This window comes from Anneissia japonica, unplaced genomic scaffold, assembly GCF_011630105.1.
Source record: "Anneissia japonica isolate Jap-2015-1 unplaced genomic scaffold, ASM1163010v1 scaffold287833_len2544123_cov190, whole genome shotgun sequence".
Taxonomy (NCBI): Eukaryota; Metazoa; Echinodermata; class Crinoidea; order Comatulida; family Comatulidae; genus Anneissia; species Anneissia japonica.
In genome coordinates this window covers 947,287-959,937 of record NW_022757233.1, presented here as the reverse complement: position 1 = coordinate 959,937, position 12,651 = coordinate 947,287, and the positions used below count along the sequence as shown (strand labels likewise).

Sequence of the window (12,651 nt, the reverse complement as noted above, 5' to 3'; positions counted from 1 at the left end):
TTAACAAAACATTAAATTCAAATAGTACCTGTACGCAAGAAAAAAAATCATGTATAAAAATTTGTAGATTCTGTGGCCATTAAATTTTACTCTTTGAGGCAGCAAAAATCATGACTGAAATTTTCAAATTTTTAGATGAATATAATTTATTTTACTCCCTGAAGTAGCAAAAATCATAATTGAAATTATTGTATTGATAAAAACAGATGGTTAATTTTCACTTACTGATTTATCAAGCAACATGACGGGGCTTCCTGTAGGCTTCAGATACTTGATGTTTTTATGTTTTTGACGACACCAAGACTGCTGCTTTCCGATGCATTTGTGATCACAACTTCATGCATTGTGAAATGCATTTCAGTGTTAGTAGGGCGTAAATTTTGAATTTGGTAGTAGCGGCATACGCAATACTCGCTCATGCATAATTTCATTTATGTTGAAATGCATTTCATGTTATGATCACCGTTGTTAATGAGTCATGACCTGGATTGCAGCTAATTAACATTAATAATAATATGTATCTAAAGCTTTGTCCGCACTATTAAATTTATTTGATGTGCCCATATATGGTAATGATGTCATATTACACCCAAATATGGGCATGTTGCATTTTTTGTCACATACAATTTGATAGTGTGTGGACAGACCTTAAGTGGTTAGCTCTATTCTTTGACAAGAAGCAGATTCTAATTTTTAAAATGAAATAAATTAGTTTTAAGAAATATCTTATTGTTATTTCAAAATCTATATAACTCAGTGAATCAATTAAGTATATAAATTGTATATTTTATACAATTTTGATGTTTTTCTTTAAATTATTAGAATCTGATTAATGTTAAGATATTGTCATTATCTTTGCCGCTTCCATGTTTGTAGATATTTTCTTTCGGAAAGAAAGTATTTGATAAAGCCGGCTTGATTCCAATGTTGCGCTTGGCAACTTAAAATATGTATTCAAAACTGATCAAGTGTAATGAAATATGTGTTGGGATGTTTGCTTAAACATCAATATGAAACATTGATAATGAGTTTGTCATCAAATCTTTTTATACTCAAACAAAGTTAACAGTTCTTGGACTGGTTTTCTTGAACAAAATTTAGAACATTTACTGAGCGTCTATCTTAGATCATGTAATGATTAGAATTTTAATTAAGGACTATCGATTATGTAATCATGTTGATGAAACAAATTTAAATAGTGCCTGAAGATGCAGAGGCGTGGTTTCGATTCCATGATATTAAGAGAAAAAAAGTATGTTTTTATGTTTCCAATTTCTATAGTTTTGACATTATGTAAATATTTGTTATATTTTGTTAAGCACACAGTGACAAAAAAAAAAGATTTATTCACTTGTATTCTATATGAAGGTTTTTAAAAATGGTCATGTTTCTTTTAGTAAGAATTATGTGAAATAAAGGGCCCTCTTATGCATTTTATCCATGGATTCATTCGTTCACCAATTACTGGACAAGGAGACTGATATTGTTATTTATCATTGGTCATTGACATTGAATTATGTCATCGTTATGCGACCAAGCAGCAGTCCTGGAGGCTGATTCTTGTCATGAAGAATGACTGATGTCACCAATCAGCTGTCATGGAGACATTGTTTTCTCTTACCAATTGCCATGGAGACATTGTTTCCTCCTACCAATTGCCATGGAGACTATTGTCACCTAGCCACATTGTCTGTCTATATATATATTCTGTTGTCTTTTGTGTTTTATAATAAAAAAAAAAAAGAATGTTGGAATTGTGAATGTTAATAGTTTCAAAGTGGGTAAAAATAAAGAGAAGATGAATTGTTATTTGGACAGTGCGTAGATTATTGTACCAATTCATTTGAATGGTATGTTGATAAACTAGATGTGAAAAAGTTAGAAACTAATTTCAATACAAATCATTGGTGAAAAATATTGATTACCTCTACATAATATATTGCCATGAATCTATAGAATTTATAACATTTGGTTGTGTTTGTTGATCTCGACAGAGGACCAAGTATCAATAATTATTCAAATTTTAATTGATTACCTAATTAATCAAAAAATCTACCTGATTTATAATGAATTAATTTCTGATTAATTTTTAGGAATATTTTGATGCAAAGATGTTTAAAACATTAGAATGCATAACTATCAATTTAATGCACAGAGAGGAAGATGTTGAACTTGTTGAGTATACAATACAAATGTGTATTTGTTATCATTTTGTACACCATTGTATTTGTCCATATTTGTAGTATAATACAATTTATTTGTCATGCCTGGTGATTGCGTTGTTTGTTTTTTAAATGCAGATTCTGCAATATATAAGATTCTACATATATAAAGATTATATTACTGTAGTTGTAGGCAGACCACTGGGGACAGAATTTGGATCATGGCCCTTGGTTTGATGGGTGAGGACCCTGTGGGTCCCACAAGTCTAGATTAGATGTTTGTAGTACTCTGCACAAGTATAAACTGGTCATGTATGAGCCAGCTGACACATGCTTAGGGGTTTCTCGCTTTATATGTTGGTCAAGGTGTAACTTCAAAACAAAGTACTGCTACAGTAGTTATTGGATCTTGGAAGTTTTCAAGACAGCAGTTACAATTGGGCAGATTTTTTTAAACCACTTGCATAAAGTAAACATCATAATATCAATTGATTTTGTAAGTAAAATATTTGGGCCAAGTGGAAAAATATATCTGTTTCTCATCCTTTTCTTTTTGTGCTCCCATTTCATTTTTATTTACAAAATGTTAATAAAATGGTAACATGCACCATTTTACTGCTATTTTTTGTAAAAAATATCCCTTTGTTTTATGGATTTTTAAAAAAATACTATATTCTATACTGTATGGTTTGTGTTGATCAGATTCAACTAAACAACGTTACCAGTAAAATGAATTGATCTGGAACATCTGACAGCTGTTATTCTATACTGTATTAAAAAAAATAATAAAGAAAAGGAATACTTTTACCACTTTTAAAAAAGTTCGAGATGAGAAACTAATTATATTTTTTACTTAGCCTTAGTTGGTGCTTTTGAAATTGGTTCTTGTTGCAAACAACTGATGGCTTCACTGTAACTGTGGTCCCACATATCTTTGGTACAGTGAAGATTTAAACAGTTATCAATTGAAGTTACAGTATTGTAAAATCTGGGTGGGTGCTAATAATTACTGTTACAATCAAGTCCTTATTTCAACTTTAACTCTTATAAATGACAAAAGTTGAAAGTCCTTGATCACAGTAGTAGATGACAGTTGTACATCCATTGTTATATCATCATAGCAAAGTGGGTATTTCAGCCAATCACGATGACATCACTGACTAATAATATGAACTTTGAACTTTCTTGAGGTGGGCATTAATACTCTGCAATGCATTGCTACAGTATCTTCATACACTCTTGGTATGTCCATCTGCTGTCCTTAGTGTTACTGTATGTAATGGTAGTGTTGGTGTGCTCTGTTGTATCGGCTCTAGGTTTTTTTGCTTTCTGTAGTCTTTGAATATAGTAGTTATATTCAATAAATAACTTGAAACCTCACATAAAATGCTTTAGTAATTGTCATGTTTCAGTCACAATTTTTTTTTAAACTGAATATTTAGGGGCGCTATTGGAGATTAATTTCTATTATGTCTTACAGGAAATGCAATGGTAATGTCATTATATTTCATACCATCTATGGTATAGAGTATGCTACCATATATCATCATTTATTTTGCCATAAATATGTTTACAGAAATGCACCAAAAAAAAAAAAAAAACAGGTTGACCTATTGTGGCCTAAAATTGTCACTATCAACATAACATCAACAAGTCAATGGGCAGTTCATATTTCTTCATAGAAGGAGAACGATTTTTTGTAGATTGTTTCATATGTAATTTTCTGTCATTTGAAAGAATGGACGAATAGAATGTTAGAAGAAAGATTAAAAGAGGACAGTTATTTCCCTTTTCACTGTAAATTTTGAAATATGTATTGAATAAATGCTTTACTTCTCAAATTGAGCTTTCTATGATTTCTATTTTATTCCCACCATTGATCAGTTTAACTGGCTACATAGGAAAGGTTGCGGAAAGAGTGAGAACATATATTGGTTGAATGCAGAACCCTGGGACAGTGGTGGACCATCGGTGAAGGGCCACAATAAAATCCCTGGTTAGGTATATAGCGAGAGTTTTCATGGCTTAGTGTGGTGCCAAAATTGTTCTTTTAGACCCAAATATTAGCGACTGGCAATAATCAAATTAATGTTACTGTATTTGGCCAAATTAATATTGACCTGGTCGTTGCATGCATAGGATTACCATAGGTTTTCCATACCATAAGCGAATTACTATAAGTTGACGCGAAATACCAAAAGTTGACGCGAATTAACCATTACCTAAGTTGTAAATTACGGCAAGAGGGAGAGAGAGAGGCATGGCAGTTTCTGCTGAATTGTTGGCTGAAAAGCTAAAAAAAGAACTTGAAGCTGAATATGTGGTTCGTTATATATATAATAAACAACTAATAGTTAATATTTTTATATTTTTCATTTGATCAGGTTGCTCAGCTGTATGATTACAGTCCGTCCGAGTATTTATTTTATGTTTTCAGCCTAGGCTAGATAGACGTAGCAAGGCCGTACATCAATAGTCAGAGAACTGCCTGCCTGGAATCCTAGGAATAAGGAGCATCCCCGAATAGGCCTTGGGCGGATTGCTATAAGTGGTCTTTAGACGGGCTTAACGGTTAGCCGGCTATAATCGTGACGTCACTACTGGTCTATGATTATAGACCATTGCTGTACCACGGTCTAACCAGTTAGCCGTCTTAAATTTTAAAGCCTCTCAAAGGAGGCTTAAAACGGTCTTAAATAATTTTGATCATGGCATTCTGCTGATCTGATAATTTCAACAGTGCAATGGCAAGACCTAGGCCTAGATCGTCAGAGTCGGAGAACTGAACGACGAATATTTCGCACGCTTATAGCGTCTGTAAAAATAGGTCTATGTTTATTTACGTTCATTTCGATACATTTGCGTGCATCGAGAACGCATGACGTCGCTCCCAATCTTACGTTACCAGGGAGTGCTTGTTCGCGTTTCAATACTCAAAGCGGTCTTAGGGAAGACTGTTTTATAGCAATGTTCTTAGAGGAATGACTTTAGTAAGACCGTCTAAGTGATAAAGCCGGCTTTACTCGAGGAGTTAAGACTGCCAGTTAAGACCGTTTATAAGCAATCTGCCCCTGGTCTATATTTATTGCACAGGTCAACTTAGGTCAGATATAGTTATCTTGGCCATAGTTATCACGGTAGCCAACAGTCTGCTACCGTGACCCATATATTATATCAAAATTGTACAACGGATTAGGCCTAGTCCGTCCAATAATTGAATATGGTGTACTGTAGGCCCTACCTGCTTAGTCTGCCCACCAAAGAGGTCATACATCTCTTGAAGCAATCCAACGCAGAATGACAAGGGCGTGTGTCTCGTGTGATATCCCATACACACAATTGCTTGTTATCACACGATTAACATCTGTTGAAATCCGTTTCGATATCTGCTTGGCTTTTGTTGCAAAATGTCAATAATTTATACTCAATTCTTTTATCAGAATTTTAAAACTATTTTATGCTAAGCAATAAGTCTATTTTAATTTATCGTCTCAAATTTTACCATTGTAAAACAAACTTTTTAACTTTTGTTTCTCGCTGCAAATTTCTTCTTTTTAAAATTTTATTGTATTTTGACCGATTTTACTGATGATTTTGTACATATATATTTTCAATTTAAATTTTATTGATTGGCTTATTTTACTTGAATATTTTATGCTAATTTAATTTATGATCTCATTGGCATCGGAGAGCCACTAGACAGTGATTCAGTTCACTTTTTGGCAATCATCTCCGGTGTTTGTCAATTTTAATGTTTTTTGGACAAAATAAATGAAATGAAATGGAAAGGCCTTTATAGTGATAATAATTATTAAAATGGGCCTAGATAGTAAATAGTATAATAATATTAATAATATTGTGCATAGTCTAAGTACTACAGTACCACACTGCATAGAAAGGCCTGTGTGGGGAGGATATATCCGCACAAACATTTGGTCTAGAAATCCGTCCACGCATTTCGGAAATATTAGGTTTAAACAAATCTTTTAATGTATTTATGCAGCAGTTACAATTCCACACACCAATTTTAAATTCTCCTAGCAATTTTCTGTGCAAATATGAGCTGATTTTTTTAGATATCCTCTGCGCAATTAAAAAACCTTACAATATGGGTACAATTCAGACATCAGTACAGTGCATCTCCAAAAACTATATTATACGAATCTGCCATTCACTTTTCTTCTAGAATGTTGATGATATGTCAGATGGCTGCGGAGGGAAGTTCAGTGCATACATTGTTTCTAAAAAGTTTGAAGGCAAACCACTTTTACAACAACATAGGTGAGAATGGTTATTGTGTTGCTCGTTGTGTTGATGGTGGTAATGGCTATTGTGATGTACAGTATTGACAACATTTTACATTTTTTATTTACCATGATACTTTCTTTTTTATTTGCGCAATTCAGAATGGTAAATAGTTGTATTGCCAATGAAATGGAATCAATCCATGCATTCACCATGAAGACACTCACACCAGAACAGTTCTCAAAACAGTCTGCAAAGTCACAAGATACTGGAGAGAAAGACGCAATGAAATGTGTTGGAGGTGGACATTAGGCAATTTTAACAAATTTGCTGTACTTTTACACATAGAACGGTATATTTCAAAAGGAGGTGAAGTAGGACTTGCAAGTGTGCTGGACATTTGGGGGTGCCATCCAGATGTGAGTGTGCATTTTTTAGAGAACTGTCAAGGCTGCCACTTTCCGTCTGTGTTGTAGACCAATAGCATGACTGTCTCTGGCAGTATTTTTCTTCTATATGATTGTAACACTGATTCTGATCTACATGGGCCAAAGTACTGATAGAGAAATATGAAAACTACTGAAACAAATGTTCAAAAATGTTATGTACTATATATAAAAGGAAGGCAGCAGCTAAAAAGGAATTAGGCAGCGATAAGAAACAAGTTTTTTTTAATTGGCCTTAATTGATATACTCTTCACTTTAATTACTTTGTATAATTAAGTCACTGAGCTACTGGTGAGAAATAAACCTTATTTTTTTAGCTCAACATGAATAAAATTTGATATTGTATAATCATGAAATAATTAAGTCCTGCTGTGACGGGAAATGAACCCAGAACCCAGGATCAGAAGGCAAGCACCTTAACCACTGAGCTATTCACCTAATTCAACTATTAGTATGATTTTTGCATAGGCCCTTAAATTGAGCTGGTAATCAATTTAAGGATTTTTTTTTACAGTAAACATTTATTAAGTTAGCAAAATCTGAATTGTTTTGATCTCTGTCAAATTAGAACAGTGGTGTATCTAGGAGTCTTGAAATGGTGGGCTGATGGTTAGTGGGGAGGGGCACACGTGAAGGTGGAGTGGAGAGTGGGCTTGAAGATTTAGTAAGGGGGAGCTAGGTCCTAAAATAAGGTAATATGAGGTGATTTTTAACTACTTGAGCGTGATGTTTTTGCTTTGGACATGGTGTGTGCCCCTCCCTATTCTCCCTAGATATGCCACTGCATTAGAAATTGATGACTTTTAATAAGCAATAGCAATTTAATTGTTGCATTGAATTGCTCCTTTAAAAATATTTTATCTATCAAACTACAATTACTAGGAATTGTTCTGATGGTTTTTAATGCTAAGCCCACCAAAACATTTTTTGCTATACTTAAACATCATTATTTCCCTGTTTTTGAATTTCCGCAAATATTATTCTTGATTGAAGGAACTCAATCGAAACGTCAAGATATTTTCAACCAACCACAGCAGTTCTTTTCAGAACTATCTATGTGGTGTACTGCAAGCATTAATATATAACATCATTATTATTATTTACTGTGAATATGAAGGTTGTATGCTGTGAATGTTTACAAAATTATCCTTCCAATCTCCAGGAGGTTAAATAATATTTTGATGCACTTCGATTGTGATAGGCCTATAAATCCTAACATTACCTTTTCGATACCTTTGTAGGCATAACAAAATGCCAATTCTGTAATTCTCTGAGTGTTTGATAGGATGATACAAAGAGCTGATATTGTGTGATAATCCATTACAGTATTAAAATTTATTATTGATAACTTGGTTTCATTTTTTATATCATTTCAAGTCATGATTAGAACTCAGATTTTCAATATACTTTTTCATACTTAGAAATGTTAAAGCTTATTAATGTGAAGTCCTATTTTTATGTTGATGTTCATACCCAACTGATGATCATTGCATAGCGCCCTCAACTTCAATAGTTCTGCTCTATAATAATGTGGATCTTACCATTCTTCGTAACCGTGATTTTAAAATCCCAGAACTTATGAAAATCATTTATAATAGCTCTTGTAAAATTAGGAAATTGAATGAGATAGATACACCTTTTGTACTAAGTTTTCTTTAACTTTTCAAGAAATTTTTAATTACTTTCATTAATTTTTGGAAAAAAGGATAATGCCTTTCACGACCTTTTTTAAGTGAGGAATTTTTGTGCGTTTCCGTGTTTTTACACGTAAATTACAAGAAAATAGATCCAGCGGCCACCCTGCTGCGTGCGGTATTAAAATACCACACGCGATGTAGTAACCATGGTATTACCATGGAGGCCAAATGGTGGATGACTCGCGCGTATTGGGCGGAGCAGCTAAGTATGATCGACAATAGGTGGTATTATGTAGGTACGTCAAATTAATTAACTGTACGGTATAAGGCAATTTATTTGTAGACATTTTCCCCTTTATTGTGAGATAAAAGTTGGATATTTACAGTACATTTTTGAGGAGTGGGGGTGTTTTCCGAAGTACACAAATCCAATAAAAATGTTTGTAAACAATTTAGGCTTAGGCCATGCCTCCTATGTAGTTCCCTAGCTTTCCATGTGTGTACAGTACTTTCATTAGAAGAAGCACTTTTTACTTTTTTACTTCTTTATTAGAAAATCTTGCAGTTCAATTCAAATATCCAGAGAATGCGTGTTTGGAAGAATGTCGGTGTAACCCTTGCCCCTTCCCCTCCCCCCTCCCCCTGTTTGAAAAATTCTGGATCCGCCCCTGTTAAGAAAGGAGAATGTGGGTTACACTCATTCTTCTTTAACTCAGCCACTTTCACGAATTCTGCAGAATTCAGACTTTCAGGCAACCTCCCGAACAAAATGTAGTGTTTTCACAGTAGATTCTTACCTTAGTGATTGTAAGGAGGCAGGGAGTTAGCACTCGTAAAAATTGCCTCCTCTCAAGTTTTGAATGTGTCGGTCGTAGTTTACTTTGAATTGGTTTAATGAGATACTACTGACAACATGCTCGGGTAGACAGTTCCATTTATCAATGACTCTAGTGTCGAAAAAGGAGTCCCGAAATATGGTGTTGTGTCTTGGTTTTAGAATCTTATAAGTATGTATGACCACGAGTACTATGAAATCTTTGTAGAGTATGTGAAAGTGTAAAAAAAACTATAATCAATGTTTTCAAAACCATGAATAATCTTAAAAACTTCAATCATATCTCCTCGGTCTCTTCGTTCTTTTAATGGCCATAACCCCAAAGAACTTTTTCTTGAAGCAACAGAAAGATGTCGAAGTTCTGGAACCAATTTAGTCGGCCTGTTTTGTACCTTCTCTAAGGCCAAAATATCCATTTTATAGTTTGGCGACCAAGCCTGAACTGCATACTCTATTAGTGGCCTAACTAAAGTTTTATAAAGCGGAATAAACATGTCCTTGTCCATATATGTAAAGGTTCTCTTAATACGGCCAACCGTAGAGTTTGCCTTAGCAGCTACCGTACTTTAGAGATATGGGTCGTAAATGTAAGATCCGGTGTAACAATTATTCCAAGATCTCTTTGTTGCCTAACTCCAGACAAAACAGTATCACCCATTGAATAAAAATATATTCTAGCATGATCAGGCCCGGCCTATACCTGTGGTAATTTAGTGGAAACGTTACAAACATACTGATTTTTCCCGACTAAACACTGTACAGGACATCATCATTCTGATACTAAACAAATATAGAGAAATCATTCACTTCGGACTGAAATACCAAATATATCAATAGGCCTATGAAAAAGGAAGTGAATGATTTCTCTATATTTGACTCAAAATAGCAAGTCAATAATCCAATAAATCCTAGGACTGTGCTTGTTGGCATGATTTGAGCTGCAGAGTGCAATCACATTTTTCTTAGGTCAATATCAAAATGAGTATATTGCTCTTGGACAGATGAGAGCTCCGATCCATCCCTGGACAGACAGATTTCCAACTTTCTTCTTCTTACATAGGCCCCTATTTGTCTAGGCATAGTCCTACTTCTTTTTTTATTTTTCCGACAATTTGCACCTTCAGCGCATTGTCATCTGAGTTTTCAAGAAAACCTGCAATGATCCTGCCATCCTGCTAATCACTACCCACCACCACCACCACTAATTGCATCTGCTATTCTGCTGTTATGTAAATATTCACAGCATTCTTGTCATGAGCCATGTTCTCTGGACGATTATCTCTTCCGCCGCACCCCCATTCGTAATGTCCTTATAATTATAGGGCCCAATCTTTTTTCATTTTTTTCAAAGTGCCTCTAAACTAAAAATCAGTACATGTACCCTTATGTACTGAAGAAGTATCTATTAGTATTTACATGAATTGCATACTCGCAGCATTTTACTTTCTATTAGAAACTGCTAGTTTTAATAAGTTGCCATAAGAACCCCTCGATTTTCATCTATTTCCGTAAGCGTCCCCCCAATTTCGACTCTGTTGAATAAGCGCCCTGTTTGAATAAGCGCCCCTCAGAAAGTGCAAAAAATATTTTTAAGCGCCGGGGCGCCTATTCGTGCGAGTACGTTTTGAAACAGGACAGTATCCAGTTGTTCAATAAAGACTATAATGGTTCTTTTCATTCAATAACCATTCAACCATTTCAACAGATTTGTTTAGTAGGTGGAGAACTTGTTAACAACGAGGAAGATATTATTTTTTTAAACCACAGTTTTGCCAAAATTACAAACAGCCACTAAAACCTCCACTATGATCTTCATAGACCATTTAATGATTAAGATCATAGGCCTATTCTAATACCTTTTTTTAATAATTATGATCTTCACAGACTGAATTAATTATTAAGATCATACATTCTACTTTTTATATAGACCATGTTGAGGCATACTGAAGTGATTGGTTTGGCCTACATAATTTTCTCTTACAAAAATAGATATGAAATTAAACCCATGAAATTAGTGATAAGAGAATGAGGTCAGATGGGTTCCGGCGCCAATCAGCTGGCTTAGGCTTAGTCTGTGATATTAAGGCGCCGATGGACTCTAATTAATAGCCTATCCATTATGTAATGTGTCAATTACTTATGAACTTCAATAATGATTTTATATATTAATTATGTTTACTACAATGTTTCGACGAAGAGACATTTGTATGCAGTATGTATTAATTGAAAACCCAAGATATGTTGTATTCTTAATGAAAATAGATAGGCATGAGTTATTTTACAGATCAAATTTATAAATAATTATAATATAACTCCATGTCTACAGATTGATATCAAATCCCTTGCGTACCTTTTGGAGATCCCCGCCTGCCGAATTACGCACGTTATCCCTCCTTGTGGTGGCAAATGTCCTATAAGGGCATGTCATTGTATTTGTATTGTAATGTTGGTCGAATAATTTAATGAAATGACCACTAACAGAAGGGATTTGCTATTTTTCTGTTTGTTTACGATACTGGATGGATACTAGGAAAACGTGTTACGAATATAGCTAATTTGCATACTGATCAAAACAAACGTCAGTTGTCAAAGGTCAGGATATCCCATTAATACATCCTGCAAACTTTATAACAAACAATAACCCTTTTAATTACAATTTTATGAATTTATAGCTAAAATTTGTCATTATAATATCAATGCAAGTAAATTAACGTGCATTAGTAGATGAATTCTTTTCTTAATCAGGGTATTTATGTGTGTAATTATACAAACGTTATCAAAACATTTACCCAGAAACGACGTAGCAGAATCCAATCGTTTGTCACGTGACTTAAACATATGCAGTCAAAACATACGTAAGTGAGGTAACTGCCAAGTGTAAGAGGTGACATTTAGTGCTCGATGGAAGGATCCAAATATTTTGCTGCATATCCTGCTGGATGCGAAATCTGCTTGACACTATTGTAAGTATTCGTAGATATATTACTTGTAAACTTATATGTGTGTGTTATTTTTCTGTAGAATTGTCTGAAGCATGTAAAAAACTATTGTTTTTTACGATCGATAGATGGATGGCGCGCTATCGACTCAGGCCTTGTCACTCGGAGTTTGAGCTTGGTCCTGAGGTGGCATACTCAGTATTGCAGCAGCAGGAACATAATTATGTAGGCTTGCGAATATGCAAACAGGGTGCTTTATATTTTAGGACTGGGTTACATCCATATCGTATCTTTATGGTAACTAACATTTATATACGACTTCTTTGCCTTCTAGCTAAATTTATAAATATAAATTCATCCCCTAATTTCACACCTGCATTCCATCC

The 12,651-nt window shown here is 34.3% G+C and overlaps 2 protein-coding genes across 3 annotated transcripts in view; both read left to right on the top strand.

Moving 5' to 3' along the window:
- The first annotated feature begins 4,330 nt into the window (after window positions 1-4,330).
- On the top strand, window positions 4,331-8,202 carry LOC117124553 (bolA-like protein 2). Its single transcript, XM_033270819.1, has 3 exons — window positions 4,331-4,485; window positions 6,349-6,443; window positions 6,569-8,202. The coding sequence occupies exons 1-3, from the start codon at window positions 4,423-4,425 to the stop codon at window positions 6,717-6,719; spliced, it is 309 nt and encodes a 102-aa protein (XP_033126710.1). The 5' UTR covers window positions 4,331-4,422; the 3' UTR covers window positions 6,720-8,202.
- A 3,953-nt stretch (window positions 8,203-12,155) lies between these two features.
- The window catches only part of LOC117124501 (protein yippee-like 2), a 33,677-nt gene continuing 33,181 nt past the window's right edge, over window positions 12,156-12,651 (top strand). Inside the window, exon 1 of one of the 2 annotated variants that reach the window (XM_033270726.1) lies at window positions 12,156-12,289. The gene's annotated coding sequence lies outside the window, so the exon portion shown is untranslated. The remainder of the gene's footprint in view (window positions 12,290-12,651) is intronic. The other variant, XM_033270727.1, reaches the window with a different exon arrangement.